The 24301-nt window shown below is 41.4% G+C and overlaps 1 protein-coding gene across 2 annotated transcripts in view; it reads left to right on the forward strand.

The window, feature by feature from the left end:
* The window catches only part of ADAMTS17 (ADAM metallopeptidase with thrombospondin type 1 motif 17), a 201234-nt gene that overhangs the window by 81750 nt on the left and 95183 nt on the right, over positions 1 to 24301 (forward strand). For both annotated transcript variants that reach the window (XR_008238279.1, XM_052808107.1), the window contains exons 9-10: positions 17525 to 17665; positions 18988 to 19138. Coding sequence is in view for 1 of the 2 variants with exons in the window: in XM_052808107.1 (XP_052664067.1) it covers positions 17525 to 17665; positions 18988 to 19138 (292 nt within the window). In the remaining variant the exon portion in view is untranslated. The remainder of the gene's footprint in view (positions 1 to 17524; positions 17666 to 18987; positions 19139 to 24301) is intronic.

Below are 24301 nucleotides of genomic sequence, written 5' to 3' on the forward strand. Positions count from 1 at the left end.
CCAGTGGGAAGTTGATCTGAGATTCATACCCCAAAGACCACCCTGAACAACCGTGACTTTTAGAAAAATAGTGCCACTTTCCCCTCCCTTGCTTCTCATTTTGCCTACAGCAGTGACATTGTTACCATTTTCAAGTCATTCTCCAAAGAAAAAGGCAAATAAGTTTTTTAAACAAAAGCCGGGATTCATCCTTATATCCGTTATCCCCTAAATGAAGCGGGTGGGCTGTAGCCAGTGGTTTTTCAGGACAACAATGCCAGCTTTGTTGCCATTCCTGTTTCTTTCAACAGCCTCTGCTTTCCTGTTGTGGGATGGGGGCGCAGGCTTGGGTGAGGAGGGAAGATTCCCATTCATGAGCTAGCGGAACCTGGCACTGCCTAGATGGTGAGAGAACAGCCGGAGGTGGTATGGCTGAAAGCCACGCCGTGTCAGATGCCCTTAAGAAAGTGAATCAAAATCAACTGACAATAAGCAAGATGCAGTCTGTTGCCAACAGTCTGAAACCGCGTGGCCTCAAACTTGAAGCTGAAACAGATGAGGACAAAAATGAATCCAAAGGTAAAAAGCTTATAGTGCACAAACCAAACAGCTCTGGATTTGGAATCAGACAAGATAAGAGTTTAGAACTGGCAGGTTTCTGTCCAGTATGATTATTTGCTTTAGGTGTTAAGTATTGATAGATGTAGCTTGGTTAAAATTACTTTAGGGTGCATACTTACTTGCTGCATAATTAAGTATGGCCTTTGTGGTGTGTCTCAAGCCATAGTGGTGTTGCAGGTGAGGGAAAAGCACTCTCTGGATGTTCCTTTTGTGGCCTGATATTTATGCTAATAGACTTGTGGATAAACTTACTTCCCTGATCTGTCTAGTGCGGCACCCAGCAGAGATATTCTGTCATGCAAATAGTTGTAAGGCAGAATGTGAAAATGTTGCAGGCTGAAGGGGAACATGTCTTGAGCAGATCCAAAAGGTACAGAATAACACCATGACAACTTACACTGGCAAAACCAGGTCAGTGTGGTGCAGGCATACAAGCTTAATTCCTAAAAAACAAACAGGAAATTAACAGTCCCCCTTCTTCCCCACCCTGCAATTTATAAAGATTTGGTCATAATGCATTTTAAAAATGAAAAGTTTCACGTGGAAGCTGAGGACCGCCACAGTAAATGGGACACAGATCTGAGCAGTCAGGTAGTGCTGCAGAGTGCACACTGTGCTGATATAAAACTATTTTTTTTCTTAAGCAGTCTGTATTGTTTTGTGACTCCAGTCAGCACAGTGCTGGCAGCAATGGAACCAGCCAGCCAAATCATGGTGGTGGTGCAAGGGGAGTGGTTCTGGAAACGATATAAAAATGGGGGGACCTTTGCTACAAATTCTCTCATTTTATCCTGGGATTATAACATTTAGGTGCAGGATGTGGGAGCTGAGAAGCTGTTTCGAAAGAAAAAAACCAACCCTCTCTATCTTTTTTACAGCAGATCACTGTAGTCTAGCATTGAATGCACGGCTCTACCAATGTAGGCAGCTGAGTGTAGTTTCTATCCTGGCTGACTTTAAACCCTATTTTTCAAAAAAGCTCCCATCTGAGCTTCTTTTTCTGCTCTGTGTTGCTCTTTTGACCACCTGCATTATAATGATGGCAAATGCAAGGTTTTCTTCATAGCATTTGTAAAGAGCTGTTTTTTAGAAGAATGAGCAAAGCAACCAGTTGGATCCTTGAGTGTTATGGTGCTGACAGCGAGATCAGTCACAGAAAAGAAGGCAGTCCTTGCAACTGCTGTATGAAGAGTAGCAGAGGCATGAGTTAGTCCCACATTTATAAGGCAGGTTCTGCCTGACCTGAATTTCTATGGAATGTTTTTCTTCATTGCTATTGCAAAAGTACACCAATTAATTGCCAGGAAGCAATCTGTCCTCAGATTACTTCTTACATCCCAAAAGGCATTAAAACCAACATTATTAAAGTTGCAGAATCAAACATGTAGAAGCACCAAAGTCTCAGTTTCTGGTTTATCTGGACAACTTCAATTTTCACTCTAGTCCCTCTGTCCTCCAAATGAGGCCAAACTTCTATGCCTAGGGTAGTATTTCAGCATATAGTTAAAGACTCTAGCTTAACACATGCCCACAGGCATCTTATTCACTCCTGTGCATGAATGTTTTACCGTAGAGAGACCTTGCAAAGAGGTGCCCATCTTGTGGGCCTGTAGGGTAGGATCCATTTATGTGATGGCTCAGGGATGCAGCCTGTGGCTGACAGGATCTGTCCTGTGAATGGATAAACCTCTCCAATGGCACTGCTGGCAGTTTGGATGTAGATATTGTCTTGTGGTGGAGAGCTGTGGCACAGTTCCCTCTGTGCCCCTGTAAAACCCTCTGTGGCTGTTTTGACCATGCTGCAAAAGACAATGTGTTGGAACTCACATGTCTGCATTTGTAGGGGTTGAAAATCAAGGTCAGTTGGATCCCAATGAGGACTGGAGCCAGAGGCAATCACATGCAAGCTTTACACTAGCAAGCTCAGGTGCTAGTCACTTTGTTGCTGCACCAAGACTTCCTGCATAGCTGGGTAGTTTGATTCAGGCAGTTACTGCCCCAGCTATATTCTACTAGTGCCAGCACTCTTCATTTCAAATCTCACAGGAGTATGTCGCTGTTCCAGTATATCGCAGTCTCAGGATTACTGGGAGTGACTGACTGCCGTGTAGACATACCCTGAGGCTGGCCAAAAATGCTGGCAACAGTCCGTACCCACCCTGGAGTTGCTAATTTTATTTTCTGCCATTTGTGTTGTAAATCTGTTGTGGAATGTCTCTCTCTGTTCCCAGGCTCCCTTTTCTTGTTCCCCTCCTCCCAGGTTTCATTCTTCTTCCTCAGATAATTGCAAGCACATTTTCGCAGTTAAGTTGCCCTTCTCTGTACAACTCCAAAAGGACATAATGGAGCACTGCGTATTTCATCATATATTTGTACATCAGAATCAGTATGATCTAGTCAAAGCAATTATTTAATAACATATTCTGGTTTTGAGAGAGAACTAGGTATAGCCTAACATTTCAGGAGATGCTTCTTCCACTTTTGGTAACACACCAAGGGGTCTGTTTTAGAGAAAAATATTGTGTACCTAAGTAGTTTGATATTAGTGGCTTCGTAACAGCTTTCTGAAAACTGCGTCCTAAATTAGTCAAAAGGAAGCAGAGATCAAAGACAGATACAGATCTAAACATACTTAAATAAAAAAAATCAGGGGAGACTTCTGCAAGCATGGATGGTTTGACCTGAGGAAGAGGTAGTGAGGAGCACCACTAAACAGAAGGTGTGTTCGCCCAACATAATACAGTACATGATACCTGAGTAAGTTAATCTGAATCCCAGAAGTAGAATATCCCTGTTGTATTAACCTTGTCTGGGCAAGTTGTTTTTGCAATGACAGTAGGATATCACACAGAGAAAAATCAGATAAAGAAAATCACATACAGAAATCACATAGAGAAAAAGAAGACTGGGAAGGAGAAATGGAGATGTTCAAGTAGTATCATGTGCCAGACTCTGGATAATAGGCCTGGTTTTAGGTGGGGTTTTTTAGTTTTATGTAAAACTGCAAGATATGTACAGGTGTGGTTACTGAACCTGCTAATCCTAGTGTGGTGGTGGCATACCTTCCCTCTGCCATGCGTATCTTTTCTCACCCTTGTATCTTCCAAGTTTGATAGTTATTTACAGTATTGGACTGTAACCACATTGGAACTGGGCGTGGGAATGTCCGCCTCCCATTGCTTTCTGGACTCTTGTGGCAAGCATTAGTGTGGTTTTGGGCAAGGGTTTCTATGGTTTTACTCTATGCTTTGTGAAGGATGCCTATGTAATCCCTAGTGAAGCAACATTCTCTTGCAGGCCCTCCAATTTCTTTGTTTTTGAGCATCTTGTACAGCTTTACTTAATAAAACTGCACCAAACAGGCAAACGACAGTCATTTAGAAACTCTCAGACAACACAGTTTTCGTTTAATCAATAGCTTTGTGGCTTTGCCAGCTATGTCTTTCTTTTTGAAGCCTTATTCTTCTGAGTAAGCCAAGGCCATGTTAAATAGCTGGGCCGTAATGATTTGGCAAATCTTGCATATGCTTCCTGCTGCAAGGGTTCTAGTTTCATACTTCATTGGCTTTGCTGGCAACAGCCTTGTGCACCCAGTGACCCAAAACACAGGGACAGTGCAAGTCCCCATTGTGCAACCTCTACAGTACACACCAACACAGGAAATATTAGGTTTGCAAGTGCCATTTACCAAATAATCATTTGTTATTTACTTTTCCACTAGCAGTTGGGTTCCAATAGCCTGTAACCCATGCTGTCTGCCTGGCCAGCTGAGTTCAACAGGTTCCAGGTGAAAATGGCTGCAGAGCTGGGGAAGGTGATAAATCCCAGACTGTAACTTGGAAAAGCCTTCAGTAGTAACTCAGCAGCAGCAACACCACTGGAAATGTTGTTGCCTCTAAAAATGTGGTTCACTTTACTGTTATGTCAGTGAAAGGCTGCACTGTAGTGGAACAAGGTTGGCTGCCTCTTGGCCAACAGTTGTGTTGGGGAATAAAATTCAGCAAAAAGAGTTTACTAGACAAGTGAAATAGAGAGGCCTTCTTTGTTCTCAATGATCCCTTTCCATTTGCAAAATCCTCCCCACATCAGATGCTGGGCCTCTTTCCATTGCTGGATCCAACCCAGGAGGGAGTTTTGTCATCTATGTCTTTACTTGAACCCCAGTTTCCAAAAGCGAGAAGAATAATCCACAGTTTTCACATTTTTCTCAGTTTTCTGCCTTTGCTCTTGTTTAGGTAAAACAAAGCAAAGCAAAAGGAGTCTGATCATAATGATTTGTTCTCACTTGCTTGAAAAGTTTCCTTCCTGCTGGGTTCTAATTAGCTTAGGGTGTTGAGCCTTAAAAATGAGTATTTTTTTATTATACCTTCTTTCTCTGCTCCAGAGTCCACTGAGACACTCATTTTGTATGCGAGATCTTATCCACATATGGGACAGTTTGGCCTTTCGGAAATTTCTGATGTCCACCCACTGGTAGCTGACTCTCACATGCCAGTGAGAGTCCAAAGCCTGCCTGTCTCTTCCACCTGCTACCAGCTGGGCTCCCTTCCTGCCACCCTGCTGTTTGCTGGCATCGCTCTGGAGATAGCTAATGAAGTGGCAGGTTTCTAATCTAGCATTTTAAATATTCATTTTAATTATATACATTAAAACTAGACAGCATAAAGAAATGCTCCTTAGAAACAGTTTGCTTCTTAGTTTAGGTAGTCTTTATTCTTAGGAAAAGTATCTTCAGAGAAAAAGCACAACTTCCTTTATTCCTCTCGAAAACACAGCCACTAGCACCTTTCAATGGGTAAATTCTTTCCTGTCTAGTGCCTCCTTTATCTCAAGTAAAGCTGCTTGCTATGTAACATGGGATAGATTTAGCCCAAGAGGGCAGAGCTCTTGCCTAGTATCCATCATGAGCCACTGTGGTCATCGATGGTCAATTTTTGATAAAAATGCAGATTGCCTGGGTTTAGTATCTTTAAAGAAATGTGGCAAACTGGGTTTTCCTACAGGATCATTATAATAATGACTTTATCTTCCGCTTTTCTGCTTGTGTGCACAAGCATCAACTCCCGTCTACTCATTTTAAGTGTCATCCTCTCCATTTGGTATATTTTTTTACGGCTTCCTCCATTATTTCACTCTGTTATTGACATTTTTTCAATACTAATTCAGATATGATCCTGAGGCTTCTCTCCATTTGAAGAAAAAAACGAACTTGTTTAGAAAAATGTATTCATATTTTCTTCTTATACCTTAAGTACTACAATACGTACCTTCAGCTCATGCTGATATTTTTATGGTGTTTATTGAAGTAGCCTTACCAGGTTTGCCAAATGCGTTATTGCAAGCAGCATCTCTGAGTATAATGAACAGAACCACATGAGAAAAACTGCTATGCAGTCTCCAGAAAGCTGTCACCAGTTAAATGACATGCATGCTGCACCTCTTATCAGCTAAAGACCCTCTAAAGAGATATCTTCTTATGAAGATAACAGACTTTTTTGTTTCTCTGTAATTTGTCTTCGCATTAGCATGTTCAAGCCAAAGTTATTCAAAGCAAGAGTATCTCTTTTCAAGTTGCTTTTTACTTTTCTTCATGTGGCATTCTTAGACAATATGAAAGCAAACTCGGCTTCATTAGCCTTGAGGTTTGTAGGCAACCAGGCACGCCTACTACCCAAAGAATTCCACTTCAGAATTGGTCTGAACATATCATTTCAAAATTGCTTTGATACCAAGCCATAATTTGCAACGTTCCTGTTTGATATCAAGTCTCTCCCTGCTGATCAAATGAGTGAGACTAAGTGAGATAGCGTGCTGAGCTTTTAAAATCATTTATGAACAGCTAAGGCCAGATGGTTCTGGGATTATGAATTATTTTCCCAGCTGCACCATTATGAAAAAACCCAAGAGTTTAGGGAGCTGGTATATAGGAGGACCATTATCGGAAACAAAGTTTCTGTAAGGATGGGGAGCACTCCTGAGTGATGGAAGTGGCTGTGACAAGGATACCACTGAAAATGCCATGTCCTTATAGCAAATGTCTTCAGCTGAAGCAAATGTCTTCAGCTAAACTACTGGAGACTGATCCATTGCTAGGTTATAACTGCAACTAACAGAATTGGATCATGCATTTCCTGTGCAACTTTTTTTCTAGACTGTTTTTTGTTTTGATTTTTTTTTCATTCTTGCAAGCAAAAGAGAGCACGCAGGTTTGTTACTGTCCACTACAGTCACCTGTCATTTTGGTGAACCAGTGTAAGAGGGTCACACAGGATGGATTTCTTCTTGCACTGAATCTGCAAGCCCATAGTGATTTGCAACATAAACCAAGAAAGAAGAATAAAGGAAAGAGGCTGAAAAATATTTCTTTCTGTGAAAAGGACCTCTGCTGCTCTGGGAACCATAAAGCATGTATCCACTGGCTTGTCTGGGAACTTCAGAAGACTTGATGCTGGTAGAATTATATATATTACAGTTACTTCACACCTCTTTGTGTTTTGATGTTGGCCATCTCCTCATTCCCACCTCCAGGAATGGAGAATTCATCCCCCATTGTGGGGAAGGCAGCCAGCATTCCTGACTCCTACAGTGCATTCCCCAGGCTGCCCCACTTCCCCCAGTGCTCGGCAGTGTGTGGCTTCCTGGTGGGGTAGAGTGTGGGACATTTGTGGTTACTTGTGTTGCACATATTTGGCAAATATGCTCCACCGTCTCTCCCTTCTCCTTGCATTTCTTTTAAGGGTGTCTCATGCTGCATCTCTTTGTTCAGGTTTGACCCTCAGTTATTAATGTACTTGACTGGAGGCTTTCACTGGTTTCACAGGAATTTTGGAAAAGTTCACTCAAGTGATTGCATGCAAGAGCTTCCCCTTAGGTTGCTAACATTTTGAGTAACAGACCCGTCAGCCGTTCTTACTAAGCTTTTGTCTTTGTTCCCTAGTGGGTGGGAAATCCCACCCAGCTACCGCAGGGTTTTGTCTTTTTTCCACCCTACAATTTATATTCCCTTTTCATCTTCTGAGGAAATGCATGTCACATTTTCTGAGGCCTTGTTCTCACCCACTTCAGGCAGTGCTGAAAGCAAACAGCTTGTTACCCTTCAGCATGTTACTTCCGTGATGCACCAGGGTGCTTTCTGCATACAAGGAGGTACAGATGGAGCACAGCAGCCTCTGCTCACCCAAAAAGAGAAACGAGTGGTCTTTCTATGCCCACCACTGTTTCATTCCTAGTCACTGTGCTCCTTCTGCAACAATTCCATTTTCTGAAACCAGGCTGAAGCAAGTGAGAGAGAGAGAGCATTTTTTATGTCCAAGAAGTGGATTAAATCTTTTAGAGGCCAAGGAAACAGCTTAGTGCATACATTTTCATGGGGTCGTTATCCTTTGGCCCTCAGATAACTTTATTTTTGCTTTGGAGTCACAGCTCAGCTGTGGTCCTGTGAAGTAGCCAGTGTGTCTTCACTGATAGCTTGAGAGAAGTGATTCCCAGTAAAGAGTCACTGACGCACGTTTTACAATTAGTGTTCTTTGATATATCTGTGTTCAACTCTTCAACAGGGATTGGACTGTTAAAACAGTCCTTGACTCTTACTGATGTTGTGTCAGAAACCTGTTGCCTCTGTGTGTTGTTGGCAGTATCAAAGCATGTGAAAGGGTTTAGAAATGGTGAGCATCTGGTTGGATGAGTGCTGTGGAGACGGGGTAGCGCTCTAGGGATGTGAAGGGGCCAGGAATCTACATGTTGTGTGATGTTAAGGCCCATAGGGCCAAAAAAGAAAGGCTGGAATGGAAGCCTCTGATCAACACGAAAGATAGTGCAATTGTTACCGTAAGTGTGCAGAGCTCCTCATCCTGTTGGGAGGGTGTGAAGGCAGAGAAGGAGCATTTTTAGCCCTGGGCAGTCATTCCCATGTGATGTTGGGCAGTGGTCATGTGATTGGATTCATTGCATGAGCCTTTCCCACATTTCCATTGCCTGTGTAGGTTCAGGTGAGTCCCTGCTGCATCAGCACGACCAGACTGGACCACTGTGGCCACTTTTGAGTCCTTATGCAGTACGGGAGTAGGCTGTTTGATCCATTATACGCTCACCGCTGGTAACTGAGAGTAGTACCTTACTTTGCACCTTTAAAAGTCTTCTTTCAGAGAGATGGATTCTAAGCAGGACAGGACCCCACCTGTGCTGAGAGAGTTGGTACTGAATGGTTTACACTATGCTGTGTCATCACACTCCTTTCTGAGTCTGAATGCGTACTGCTGGAACTACTCTGCTTGACAGCTCTCATGTTTAAAGATTTGTATTAGATACTACATGGGACTTGGAAAGGAGTGAGCATTAAGATCAGAAGGAAGAAAGGTGTTTTCCTGAGGTAATGCTACCTCTTCAATGTGGAGTTTCTGCCAAGTTTATTTGTACATATATCGATCAGCTTTAGCTTTTTCTAGGACTTTGTATTCGGTGGAGCAGTCCTTTTTCTGCCACAAGGTACACTACCCCCTGCAGTCTCAGCACCTGCTGATTCTTACCAGAAACACTGTGAAGCTTTTTCAGGAAAAGATTGCTATGCTGGGACCACATCCTACAAACTTGATGCAGTGGAGGCAGGCCATCGGAACAGTTAAGTGTTGAGTTACATCGCAGCTGGGTTCCTTCATCTTACCAAATATCTTTGAATACGTCAGGCAATGCCTGCCCTCCTGTGAATCAGCCACTCTGCAAAAGAGGCAAGGATTCTCAAGAGAGAATTGCATGAGCAAATGTCTGCTGGAAAAAGTCATCAATAGTGTGAGCATGTGATAATATTACTGGGGAGAAGATCATAAGATGATTCACACTGTTCTTCATGGCCTTGGTCTAACTTCAGTCAAACTATATAAAAGGACTGTCGTTGATGTCAGTAGGGTTTGGCCAGCTCTGTTACAGGTATCTAGGACCACGTGGGCAGCAAGCTTTTAGATGAAATGCTTGAGCGAGTAAAAGGCCACACTGCCTGCCTGTTCCTGCCATGTCAGTCTCTTGTGTGCTATCTGTCCCTTGCGGCACAAGCTCATACTTGCTGCCTTCCAGATTCCATGGCAAAAGAACTAATTCTTTTTAAATGAAAACCATATCATAAAGGGCTGGATCTGTCATGCAGCTGAATAAACCACAGCTTTCCACACTGTTATTCACCATAGGCATTCGTGTGTTCTCACTCGCTGTTGTTGACTTCTTGGCTGTTTGATGAGTAGATAACCATACAAAATATCTCGTTACTTCATTATTGGAGAGTGACATAAATTTGGTTATGAAAACGACAGTCCAGTAGTCATGGCTCCCTTTTAATGTTGTCTCTCCTGATTAAAAAAAAAATCAATAGCTCTGCACCCATCCTGAACACCCCTGTTCTGGATAACATTATGTACACAATGACCATCTTTGATTACTTCAAATGCTTTAAGTAGGGTCATCTTCCTCTCTTCATCACAGCTTCCCAAAATCCCTCCTGACAGCTTCTGAAGTAGTCAAGTTATATTTAAGCGACTGTGTTTACATGTTTGAAAAGCGCAAGGTGAAAAAGCCTGTTTTCCATTAAGCCAACAGGCTTAGTGACTGTTGTTTTTCTAAGAAGGTTATACAAGCTGTTTCATTGCCTCCTCCCCAGCTCAGCTCACCTCAGCGTTTCCCCAGCATTTGTTAGTTTGCCCTCCATCCAAGCCTCACTTGGACTCCCTTCTGACCCCTGTGGCTGTCTCTGCCTCTCTTCGGTTGCTTTGCAGATGCATCACCTTCCTAGGTCACTCTCTTAAACTTACTGTCCTCATTTTGCACTGCAGCTCCAATTACAATTCCAGCTCTAATGAGCAACCCCATTTCACTTCTGCCTCTGTTAAGCCTTTATTCTCAACTGGTTGGAAACCTCATAACTTGCAAGATATCAGCATTTTATATTGAAATGTTAAACATGTTGAACCAGTTCAGAAGTAGGCATCTTTCCAGTGATGCAGCTTCAATTTCAAATGTTAATAAAAATTCCTAACATTGAACTCGATTTGGGACTGGATGGCTCACAGGCTTGATTATGTGATATACTGTCTCCCACTTCTAAGTTACTGGTTCAAATCCAGCCCAAGTCAGTAGCTGCTGAGAACTGTTGACGCACATTCTCTGCTTAGTGACCTATATTGATTTGAGTTTAATGGCCATGTTCAATGTTCTCAGCTGTCAGCCACACACCCTGTATAACCTCCTTCCATACCAGCATCTTCCTTTGTGGCTGAGATTGGATGGACTATAGAGACTGGACTCCCTTCTCAACCATTCATGGAGACACAATAGGAAGTGGGAAGGGAGAGGAATTATGTCCTTCAGTTATGTCCTTCATATGGATTAACAGATGACATTTGTGCCCACAGCGTGTTTAAATAGCAGGCTTTCCATGGGGCACTGTCATCCTGCCCACACTGAAATGCCAGCACAGATAAATTACAGCTCCCCATCTCCCTTCCCTCTCACACTATGCAAGGATGTTTTCCAGTCAGCCCTCCCTTTGCATTTATATTTCTCTAGTGGGGTTTAGAAAGAAGTCTTGTGCTTAATCCTGGCTCTGCAGCTAATGCTGGATTACCTCTGGGTGAGTCATGGCAAGCTGGGTCAGAGAATGACTTCTCTCATATGCTCTTTTGAGAAGGTCAGTAGTGACCTACCCTGCTGTGATGTGCAACTCCTGGTACTGCACATAGCTCTTAGCATTTCACTGTTGCCTCGCAGAAACAGAGCCTTTCAGAGAACATCCGCAGACTAAGGCATCTGTTATAAACACAGGTAGAAAAAACAGGCTTTGCAGCAAAGATCAGCCAAGAGTGTAAAAACCTTAGTGGCCCCACTGAGCTTTTCACTTGGAGCAAGAGCTATCATTGCCTTTTCCTGTCCCTCTCTGCATTTGAGACATTGCTGGAGGAGGACCTTTGCTCAATTCTTTGAGTCCATGTTGGTCTGCAGGGCAAGTGGCCCCAAGGAGCTTTTCTTTTTAATGTCTTGCCGAGCTTACACAGTTGCAGCTGATAGTGAGTTGTTTCTTCAGGAGGAGAGAGACTCTACCTTGGATTTCTCTGTCTGTAGAAGTGAGAGACAGACCACTGTCCTCATTTCCTTGTTGGTAGCTGGACAGCCTCGCTGTCCTTTGGAGAAATGGTGACTTTGAGGTTAGTGCCAGTGGAGAGCAACCAATTGTGTGTTGTGCAGATGTTTAATAAGCAGCTGGGGTGACAGCCAGCTCACCTTGGGTAGCCTTGCTAGTCCTGAGTGTCACTCAGTTCTAAAGTGAACCAGCGTTTGACTCACCCTGAATTATTTGCAGAAAAATGGAATGGCTTGGCTTTCACAGGAAAGCTGTGGAGAAGCTCTTAGTAACAGCCAGCTGAAGTGCTTACTTGAAACAGAGGGATTGTAGAAGCTCATGGTGTTTCCACTTCTGGGTGTAGTTTTTTCAGGCTTCCCTTCTTCATAATTCTTTCTTTCTCTGGCTACCCTCTCTGCCTTTTTATGAAGAAAAACTCTTCTCTTATTGCTGATGGTATTTTCTATCAAAGTTGCCTCTTGCCCCTACTTCATAATCTCTCCCCACCAGAGGTGGAGTGTATGATAATAATGCTAGGGATTTCTCAAGTGGTCTGTTACCAGCCACAAAGTTGCAGCTGTTGAAAAAATTTAAAGCATCTCCTAAATCAGTTTCCCCTAGCCCTTGGTGTTATCCTTTAACTCGGATTTGGGGCGTTTAATAGGAAACCTGTTGAGAGTTATAGTGGTTCTGATGAATATTTGTATACATGACCTTAAGAACTTGGAGGTGCAATGCACAGTGTATTGAAGGCAGTAGGAGACTTTCCACAGGCTTTGGTGCACCTTGGCTCAGTCTTTTAAAGAATAACAGGAAACACTGGAAAACGCACCAAGGGTAAACAGAGCAGTTTAGTTACATTAACTGTCTAAAGGAGAAGCTCCACTAATGACTGAAACAAACAAAGCAAGAGCATTTATTTGGCATTGCTGTGGGAAAACAAATGGCTGTTAATTGCATTTAGCTAAGAAGGGTTACACAAGAAATTGGCCAGCTCAGGCCCAGAGTGTAATTCTGGTGTCCTGACCCAGTTCTGATTGCTGCATAGACTCTGATGGAGAACAGTGTCCTGGAAAGGAGCACAGACTTCAGAGAGGCCAGGGCTTTGAGAGACTGCATACTATTTTTTATTCATAGCAATGCTACTTTAAAATCTTGTTCTACAAAAAACAGCATCAAAGAGATCTGTTGTTGCTGCCTCCCTGTGACTCCTGATAAAATTTGCCTTGCTGTGATTATGTTAACGGTCAGAACTCAAACTGGTCAGTCGGCTTGTTTCTGGACTCACGTATGATGAGCAACAATAAATATGCTGCAGGACTCCTTCGGTGACGCCTTAGTGTCTTTGATAACCAATGTATTATTTATGTTAGAAAAGAAGCTGGGGTGTGAAACCAGAGTCCTGTTGTGCTTACTCTGAATGAATAGAATGAAAGGAGTTTAAGAGCTGACAGTCTAAGCTGTTCTTGCTTGCCTTTGTGGAATCTCATTGTCTTCAGGACAAGAATGTGATGAACCAAAGGCTGAAATTTACCCTGTGCTTAGAATGGAGCTAGTGATTGGGGTAGTAATAGCACAAAGGGAAATCGAGTCCTGCTCATCTGCAGTGGCTCTGCTGGCTTTGCGGCGTAAAGGATGACATGCAGCATGTGTTTGTGGCTCCTAATGAAATGGACAGTTATGACTCCTAGAGTACAGAGGGCAGTGGGTTTGCAGGGTAATATAGTGCCATTTTGACATTCCTACTTCTAATCTAAGAGCCATTCTTATCAGCTCTTTTTTCAAGATCTGTTCATGTAAGAATAGAACTCCTTCCCAGGGCAGAATATTTCAAGAGACTGATTATCTGCTTCTAATTCCATGTGAACTTCTGAATAGCAGGTAAGGTTAGATGATCACAAAGAAAATACAAAGTACTGAATCAGCGCTTGCGCTGCTGTTTAATACAAACACATAATGCTCTGTCCAATTTATTTCTGTAAAAAGGAGAGGGACTATTCATTAGTGAAAAGAATCAGCATGGCATTACATTTACTATGTGTTTAGGAAAAACTGATCCCTTTGATGTAGCTGGAGACCCTTGAACTTCAGAAAATAATGTGTTAGCATGCTAGGGTATGCCTTAGTCCTGCAGGTCATTTAATCCTTTCCTCAAGTGAGTCATTGTAAGGTAAAGTAGATGCTGGGAAAAATTCTGTACTGCCAATTAAAACAGGCTCTAAAGGTGTTGCTGGTTTCATTCTACCAGAAACTCATCACAGAGAGGCCAGCAGAGGTTGCTTATGTACCTTGAGACCAGATCCCAAGCTAATATAAACTGACATGGTTCTTTTTACTTAGCAGAGCTCCTTTGCTTTATAGCAATAGCTCAGCCTCAATTCCTTTATGCTTATGACTTTTTAAAGAATTTCTGTTAAGAAATCAGGAATTTTTCAGAAAGGGGCCAATTTCCACACATGTAAGAATTGCATGAATTTCAGAGGAAGCCTGTAGGTAACTCTGAGATATGAGTTCTGACTCAGTCTTTATAGAGAATACATTCTATCTGCCTCAAACAGCCCTGCAGAATCAAAGCTGAGTAATGAATGTTAGCCTCAGCATTTCTCCTAGGCAGACATCTTTCATGAGGTCAGGTTTAAAATAAAGTTAAGGACAGGAACGTACTAATTAGTAACTGTTGCCCTTGTTTGCCAACAAAAAACATCCCACTGTCGTGGTTTAACCCCAGCCAGCAACTAAACACCACGCAGCCGCTCCCTCCCTCCCTCCCTCCCCACCCAGTGGGATGGGGGAGAAAATCGGGCAAAGAAGCAAAACCCGTGGGTTGAGATAAGAACGGTTTAATAGAACAGAAAAGAAGAAACTAATAATGATAATGATAACACTAATAAAATGACAACAGCAATAATGAAAGGATTGGAATGTACAAATGATGCGCAGTGCAATTGCTCACCACCCGCCGACTGACACCCAGCCAGTCCCCGAGCGGCGAATCCCTGCCCCCCACTTCCCCGTTCCTATACTGGATGGGACGTCACATGGTGTGGAATACCCCGTTGGCCAGTTTGGGTCAGGTGCCCTGGCTGTGTCCTGTGCCAACTTCTTGTGCCCCTCCAGCTTTCTCGCTGGCTGGGCATGAGAAGCTGAAAAATCCTTGACATTAGTCTAAACGCTACTGAGCAACAACTGAAAACATCAGTGCTATCAACATTCTTCGCTCTGAACTCAAAACATAGCACTGTACCAGCTACTAGGAAGACAGTTAACTCTATCCCAGCTGAAACCAGGACACACTTCCAACAAATTTAACAAAGAATAGATGAAGTTAATCAGAAAGCTAATGCATTTCTTAATTAACAACTCTAGGCCAAACACGAGACTTTTGTGGAAGAGGTAAAGTCAGGGAGCCTAAACCACTTGGAAAATCAGGAAGATGGTTTGTTTTCACCCTTTTCAAGTGGAACAGCTGAGGTGTGTTCCAGAAGGCCGTTCAGGAGGCTGCCAGAATGGGATGGCTGCCAAGTCCCATCCCACAGAAGCCCTGACAGAGTAGAAACCTGAAGGACCCAACTCTGAGTCTCAGCATTGTGGCAGTCATAAGGCAGGCAAGCTGCAAGAAACCTTGGAAACCTGCCTTGTTTCCATTAGAAAAGTTAACTCGATTGCAGCATGCCCACAAGTGTTATAAACTGGCATTTCTGGGCAAACTTTCCTCTGGAAGATTTCCAGCAAGCTTACATACCTTGCTTCATGGTACTTAGCTCTTCCTTTCCTAACTGTTAGGAATACGAACTTTAGATGGGCTTATTTGCATTGGAGGAATACTGCTGGAACTTTCTTCCTAGCATGTGAAGAGTTTTCTCTGTGTGTAGAAACAACATGGGTAAAATATTTGGAGTGAAATCTGGGCTCCGTTGAAGTCAATGGCAAAACTCCCATTCACTTCAGTGGATCAGGAATTTCACTCTTTACTGTTTTGAAGTTACAGTTACTAATAGACTGTTACATTATTCCTGCGTGCATCAAACAAAATGTGCTTGATGTTAATGTTTCTGCTGTGTTCAAAACCCACAAAGGTTTAAAAACAAGAATAACTATGAACTTCTGAGTCTAAAAATTATGTTAAATGTAGTTTTGCTAGAAATAACAATGTCCCTGGAGATAAACCTAAAATAATAGACTCCACCATATAATCTTCACTTTAAACTAAAAATAGCATAGATGGCAGTTTAATCTAAGCCATAATTATCAAACTTCTGAAGCCGGTTTTGGTTCATTGCAACTAGAAATGTATGTTGTGTTTAGGCTTTGAACAGTTGAGTCCCAAAACTGGAGAGAAGCAAAGCCAAGAGCATAGTCAGAAAGCAAACAGGAGCCTCTGATTTGTAGAGAAATAGCATGCATTAAAGAGTCCAACACCATATTTAAAGGGACTGCTCCTGGCTTGCTCAGTCCAGTCAGCTGGAGACCTAGTGAGTTCCTATTAATCTGTGTTTTCAGCCCCAAACTGGTGACTGTTATTTTGCTAGAAAGTGACACTGGCCATACAAGGCACCTTTTGTCTGAAAGCCATTTTCCATTTCATGTTGGAATCGAAGGAAGAATGTTAACGTTTCAAAATGTTATTATTCCATATGAGTTTAAAAAATTGTTTTAATGATCATTTCAAAGTAGGATGGAAAACCCTTAACTCACTTTTGCTGCCAGGCAGCATGTTACGATGGACTGAGTGTAGGACTGCCAGTCAGGACTTCTGACATTTCACTGATGTAGCAGGTGAACTTGGTCACATCATTTATCCCTTCTTTGCCACCATGAAGGTTGTTCACAAAGGCTTACCTCCAGCAGAGGAGCCTCACCTTTCTATAGTGGCAACAGGGATTTATTCTGAACAGTCATTTACTGTAACAGCCCAATGGTAGAGACTCCACTAATGATAGAAGGGTCCTGAATGGGAAGTTGAATGGAGGATAAAGTAATACTTTTCTGTTTCTGAATACTTTTGAAATCCTCACAGAATGTGTTTGAATTCCTACATGTATGTTTATACTACACAATCTGCTGTTTGTTTAATGGCTTGTTTTGCTGAGGAGGTCTCATTCTGTTCTTGCTGAGACTGGCATGGGGCAGTCTTGATGCTTGTTTGGACAGTGCTTGCCAAGTGAGGGCTTGGTTCTGCCTCAGGCTCTTATCTGGGCACTGCTGTTACAGAGTCATAGAGTAATTTACATTGGAAGGGCCACTGGAGGTCATCTGATCCAACCCACTGCTCAAAGAAGTATCAGCTTCAAAGTTAGGTGAGAGAGAGATTGTACAATACCACAAATTTAGAGAGACGTTTTTCCCAACAGTAGAGTTATTCCAAATTCACACTGACACAACAACAAAATTGGTCCATCTCTAGTATTAATTTGTTGACCATTCTCTCAGTATGATTATAGGGACCATAACCACTAGATTTGGGAAAGCAATCCAAAATTTTCAGTAAATACTACCTTTGATACTCTAGCAGATATCCTTCGGCTGTGCTAGATCACTTCTCCAGGTTCACATCTCATGAACCCTCAAATAGTTACATTTCCTGGTAGGAAAGTCCATAAGAAGCACATTTTAAAGTTTCAAACACACAAAGGCAATGGATAAATTAAAGGAATCTACAGTTTATTCATGAAGCAGGTGCCCAGAGCAGTAGGTGAATGATTCTGTGTTATATGTGCAGCCTGTTTTTGACTTGTTGATTGCTAAGAGTGTCATTACTAAGTCCAATGAGAAACCCATATCATAACTTGATAGGTTTTTCTGTCTTGTTTTGTTTTAATCAAACAGCATGGGAATGAGCCATGATGATGATCATCAACCCTGCGCAGGGAGGTCTCATATTATGTCCGGAGAATGGGTGAAGGGCAGGAACCCAAGTGACCTTTCCTGGTCTTCATGCAGCCGCGATGACCTTGAAAACTTCCTAAAGTAAGGATTGTGCTGCTTATCAAAAATCTTATCAGGCAAGAATCCAATATGTTATTTGAAAGTGAAAGTCTAAACAATTTTCCTTAAGAAAAAGTGTGTGCATGTGTCATTAGGGTGTGCAAGTTTGAATCTGTTTCCATTGCAGTAGTCCCTTTGAAACTGAGGTTTGCAGAGAGGTAGAAGAATTATGTGCAGTTGTCAGTGTACTGATAGCTTCTTAAAAACAGTCCCAGATCACCTTCATTTTACAAAAAATGCCCTTCATGTTTGCAATGACAGAAATCTGTGTGTAGTTGGCCTGAAAAAAGCTCCGCTGAAGGATGCTGCCAGCTTGGTGCTGTAGCTTTTACTGTCATTATTGTTATTAAATAGCTTTTATTTTATGGAAACTTTACTTTGCCCAGAGGTAATTCTGATGTGTTGTCTCACTCCTCAGTAAGTGTTGGTCTTAAACAGTTCACTATGAACTTCTTTCCCACTGCACCCGTATTTCAGTTCATCATATTCAACAGTTGAGGAAGGATTTCTGTCCTGCTGCTTGTTAACTCTCATGTACTCTAGCAAGCACTGGAATTGTCTGAACTCTGTAACTGTGGTCTTAAACCTACAGTGCAGCTCTGTGACAAACAGTGTCTGGCACAATGGCCAGTGCTTTGTTGCTAGAAATGGGTTCAGCATGGAAAATTCCCCACTCTGGGAATTAGAGGTGGGAGAGAAAGGAAAATAATGAAAGAAAATGGGATATCTACTGTTATATTAAAGGCATGAAGTTGAAAAAGAAGTTGCATCTGAACTCACTCTGGTCCCTGATAGAGGGGAGATGACAAAGTGATACTCCAATTTGTAAAAGACTGTTGTGAAGGCAAAGGGAAAAATCTTTCCTTTGTGTCTGTGATGGTTAAGAAAAGAAGTCAAGGGCTTAAAATTCAGCTAGGGGGATTCAGATGAGACATGATAGAAGACTTTCTAGCTGTCATTGTAAGGTTCTTGAAGCTTTGGACTAGATAGCCTAAGGGCAGAATTGAGTCTCCATCAGATTTTTAGGAATAGTTTAGACAAATGTTTAACCTAGAATGATGTGAATAGTCGATTCTGCTTTAAGGCCTGGGGCCAAGGATGAGTTCCCAAGGACCTTTCTATCCATAGTTTTCAGTGATTTAGAAGGCTTCCAGATATATACTGGGAAAAATGACCACTGTTTCACATGAGGTCATCAGATTCCCTGTTAAAGAGAGGACAACAGCTTCTCTACAGCAGTGATCTAACACTCAAGTTCAAAGGTGCTTTCCCTTAAAGGCATACTTAATTCTTACACTCCACAGGTCCAAGGTCAGCACCTGTTTGCTGGTAACAGACCCCCGAAGCCAATACGCGGTGCGGCTCCCTCACAAGCTGCCTGGAATGCACTACAGTGCTGATGAACAATGCCAGATACTTTTTGGGACCAATGCTACATTCTGTAAGAATATGGAGGTAAGAGCTCATGGGGTGTACCTGGAAACAAGGTGGGAGGTGGAAATAATGCTGTCAAGCACCGGGGAAGAAAAGGAGTCTGTACTTTCCTCAGAACTAGTTCATGGGATTTTCAGTATGTTCAGCACTGCTGATACAAAATCAGTAGTCAAACTCCCATTGACCTTCATGTCAACAGCACATACTTATGCAGTCCTCCTCCTTTCCCCATACTGGTCTTGTTAATCTCCTAGAGCAGACCCAGAAAAACTTTTGTTTGTACTTGGTCTTAATTTAGGGACAGTTCCCTTTTGACACTGTTTTGCTGAAGTGCTCAGTAGAGATTGTTTTGCTGGAAGTTCAGCTGAGGTGAAAGTCTCTTCTCACAAGAGTGCTTGCCTGCTTCGACAGAGCCAGCTTAAATGACTGTCTGGATCTTTCAATACACGTCACCTTCAGACCGCTACAATGTTCTTAGGAGCTGACACTAACTCTGTGCCAAGGAAATATAAATGACTGCTTGTTTGATGAGGCCATTTAGAGATTTGCGCAGAATTAGGCCCCTTCCTGTGTGTTTTCTAAGCAACATGATGTTTAGTCAGGATTTGGGTGCAAAATGGCTTATATCACATGGTTGGTTGGCAAAATGGAAACACTGATTTTTGGTGTCTCTAGAAGTAGGTCATATTTGAGATGAGGCTGTCTGACTTGTCCTCTGGAATTTAGACAGCTAAACTTTTCCTAAGGTCTTACACAATTAGATGTCTTCATTCTGACCTGAGCTTGTCTTCATCCCACTTTAGATAGGGACTGGAGAAATGCTTACTTCCATTGTGGCCTTGGAGATATCCAGAAGAAAGTCATGAGGTACCGAGTCCTGTCACCAGCACCAGCTGGCAGCATTCTATCCTATATAAACAGGCATGAAGCAGCCAGGTTTCTTGCTGTCATTAAGTAGCCATTTGTATTTTTTAGTTGTCCCTTGTTCCCATTCTGAACAATCTTGGGATCTTAAATCAGTGTTAACAAAGAAAATAATCATCAGTGATAACTGAGGTTTCTAAGTGCCAAATTACTAAAACTGTTGAACATATGCAAGTCCTGGGAACATGCTCTTAGTTTCACATTTGCTGTTTTATTTATTTTGGATTTGGAAACTAGCTAATATAAAACAATAAGAAAAGAATCTGGGTAGGTTGTATTTTCCAGCTCCATCAAGAAAATGCAGACCACCAGGACTACTGTACTGGAAGCAAAGTATTAGAATATAGGTCTGTAAAGAAAAGCCCAGATCTACCCAGGATGATTCAAGTTCTTCCACTTGTGTGGGTGTCACCCAGCTTGACTGCTGTTGGAATACATATTTGCTATTTCCCTTGTTGTGATGAAAAACATTCTGTTTCTGGATTGTCCAGTGCCTAATGAGAATGTCAGCCTACTGGTAGGTGGTCAGCATTTCTCATGCAGAAATTGCATGTCCAGTCTGGAATTGCTTCAGGGACAAGTTGCTTGCCAGAATAATAAGCCAACAGGCACTGTTCTTTTCTGTAAGATACAGACAGCAGGTGTTTGTGTCCCCCAAGATTTTTCACCAGTCTTACTATTTGCCTTTTTTAGAACACAATGAAAACTGTGCTCTTCCTCCATCGCTCCTTTAGTATCTCCCAAAGAAAAGCATATTTTGTGACGACTTCAGTGCTTTCTAATGAAGAGCCTTGTAGAATTTCAGCAGATTAAAAACAATTTGCAATCACTTATTTAGAAATATTTTTCTGTTACAAATATGTGTTAAGAGTTAGCATTCACACTGTAATAATATTTAAGTAAATATTTGCATCCTGTTATTCTACTCTGAATTGGCATTTGAAGGCAATGGAAGGAAATTCTTTAGAGGAAATGATCAGCTTTAATTTTTAAACCTTCAAAGTTTGTGTTCTTGTCACCTTTGTGTTTCTCATGCCTCATCTGCAGAATGCTTGTATCGTTAAGTCTCAAAGCTGTCTACAAAAATATGAACCAAAAAAAAAAATTGGCACTAGTCATTGGCATTAGCTGTAGAAATTATTGGCAAATATAGCTGTCTCCTCTTTTAGCCAATGGTAATGTGGTATTTTTAATTCAATAAAGTATTAAAAAAATCCAAATGTAAAAGTAATAAACATTTGACAGTAAATATTTGCTACAAAAAGGAAATAAACTTTAGGAAATGAGCCTGCTCAATCTTTTTATGATTACATGAATCTACTGTCTATTTTCTTATTTAATAAAAGAGTTACATTATAACATTTCATTGGAGATAGTTGAGCTACATAATTATATCAGGCAAACTAGAGGACCTATATTGAAAAATGCCATACAATTTGGTTGTAGAGCAAATTTCAGAGATTAGATGAATCCAAAATTTTGACATTTTTTAGAAACTGCAGAAACTTTCTGTGCAGTAATCTCTTTGAAGGCATCAAAGCCCAAATTTTTAAAGGAATGTAATCTCCTTTGCCTTCAGAGATTCAGGTGCCTAAATGCTTGGCAGTGGCTGGACCTCAGACACTGGTCCAACTAGATAGTTGATCCATGAATATTCAACCTTATCTGGATATTTCAGATTGCATCTCCAATGTTGTTTGTCCATGTTTGTTTTTAATGATAACTCAGATGCCCTAGTACAAAATACTAGCTCTTAGAATTGTAAGTTTGCCAAACCAGCTATCCTGCAGCTATTCTGCTGCAAATTTGCAGAACAAAAATGGAAACATATGAGGTAGGCTCAGCTTTACATATACTATATCTCTTGACGTTCCTTTTTAATTTGCTTGGACACTGCGTCTATATTTTAATACACTAAAATTTAAAAATATGAACTAATTAACAGCATGGGTATATGATAATCAGCTTAATCATAGCCTATTGTTGTAATCTATGACCTCCAAGATGTATAATTTAGGATCTTTAGGTAAGATTTACTAGTGCATGTCACCTGTTTAAGGAGCTGTGGAACCAGGCTTTTAGGCTGGATGCTTGTTAGGCAGGGAACAATCAATTTCTATTTATTTGAAAAGCACCGTTTCTGTTATGATACTGTATGAATAATAAATGGCAAGATTACCTGCCAGCCCCTTGAGAGAATGCAAGTCCGTTTTAGTGCGTCCTCTGCTCATAGTTTTATTGGTTTAAGATACATCCAGGTGGCTGCTTTTGGGTTAACTTTAACCTGAGTGTTAGATGGGTGAGTCCTTGCTCATCATCAGGCAAATAAATGTTTTCATGGCTCCATGGAAGAATTAGTTTTGATCTGAGGAACTGAATAAGAAAATAGAAGTTGGACAGTTCTCAAGTGAGATGATTTCACATGTGATAATGAATATCTCAAGACCCTTCAGTAGTTCCCCCTTTGTATCTAAGTTACATAGTTTTCTCCGGTAATATGAAAGAGATCAAAAGTGCTTTCACATGGTGCTTTCTGTTAATATTTCTCATTGCAAATGCTAAGCATTGTCTCATCAATGAGAACGCTTACCTAGCAGGACATGCAAATGTGCTTCTAGCATACCAGACATGCTGCCTGTTTTCAGGTGGGAGGCTGTACAGTCATGCCCCTTGCAGTGCTGGAAGAGCTTTTGGCCCACCTAAGAGTTTGCACAGTGATCTTTACTTTGAGGGAGATAAGCTGCTTTTAGCAGAAACTAGATGACTGTCATTCTCAATTTCTGAGCAAAATCATGATATGAGTTGTAGAAAAAACTAAACAGCAATGCACCTTTGACTCTGCATAGTGCGTTATCAGTGTACCACAAACACAGAGATCTTTTGGGACTCTCATTGCTAAATGTTGACGTGATTCCAGGGCTAACATCCTAGGTTGTGCAAACTACTGGAAATTCAACCTGTCTGACCTCTGTTCTTCAGATCCACACTGTGCTATGAATCAAGTATTGTGAATTTGCTTGACCCCTACACAAGAGGAAGCAAAAAAGCTTCAACCCCACTCTAGTGATGAAAACTTCTGCAGAGAGCAGACTTTAACTCTTTGCTGTCCCCTTTATTTAGCAGTGCTGTCAGTGAGAAGAAAAGCACAGATGGTTTATGCTTAATCTCTCACAAAGCAGAGATGGTATTTCTCCACCAGAAATGCGTAAAAATGCATTGTTCATAAACTCACATGAAAATATGCTGTGTATTTAATCAGAACACTGGGTTTATTTTTCAGACTGGCATGCCTACTAACAGAGGCTTTTGCACTGAAATTATATTTACGGAAAATATGTGATTTCTATCTCTTGTATCCAGTGTTTGGCTTTTTGTTTTATATGCTTTTTGGCTTATTTATTATTAACACATTTTTGCGGGTTTTTATATAACCATTATCTTTCAGTATTGTTTTGAGTCAAAACTGTGCTTAGGCTAAAATGGCATGTGGAAAGAGATTAGCATTGCTACAAAGAGATTTTTTTTCTGAAAAAGGGACACTGTCAAGTCAGATGTAACTAGGAATGTACATTTTGACATGACACTGCTTTTAGAAAAATTAAACCAGCTGGAATTGGCTCTACTGTTTTTTCTTAAGTTCAAGTTGTTTTTTAACAGATATTGGTATCTCCCAGTATCTACAAGCCACGGAGCAGCAGCACAGAACAAGAGGGCAAAGTTGATTGCAAGCCAAAGGAGACTGACTAGATTTCGGGGCTAAAATGAAAAAGGAGAGGAACCAAAAAACAAAGTAAAGAAAAAGCAACAATTGTAATAATCAAGTGGATTTTATGTATCCCTTCAGTTTTCATATTTGATGGTATGGTGGTGAATATAATTAAGCAATTGTGAGTCTCTCTGTGGTCTTGATCTTGCAAAGAGACTGGTGGAATGGACTCTTGGACTCCGTGCATGGGAATCAATGGGCCTCTGTCTGTTTTTTCTTTGCAGAGTCATTTGCAAGATCCAGACAAGGATAGTAAGCTCTGTTATTTAGTAATGTATAGAATATTTACAAGAACATGGTAATTAGATTGAGAGCTGGTTTATCCTGAAAATAATAGGTTGCATTGTCATTTTGTGTACAACCAGGGACTTTGTCTACATAATTTTCCATTACACACTTCAGCTTCCGTGTAAATATAATAATAATAATAGATCTGGAAAAGGATGGGTTTGGTTTTCCTGAGGCTTGCAGGATAAAAGCCTGGCAATTCTAAA

Source organism: Harpia harpyja, chromosome 14 (genome assembly GCF_026419915.1).
Source record: "Harpia harpyja isolate bHarHar1 chromosome 14, bHarHar1 primary haplotype, whole genome shotgun sequence".
NCBI lineage: Eukaryota > Metazoa > Chordata > Aves > Accipitriformes > Accipitridae > Harpia > Harpia harpyja.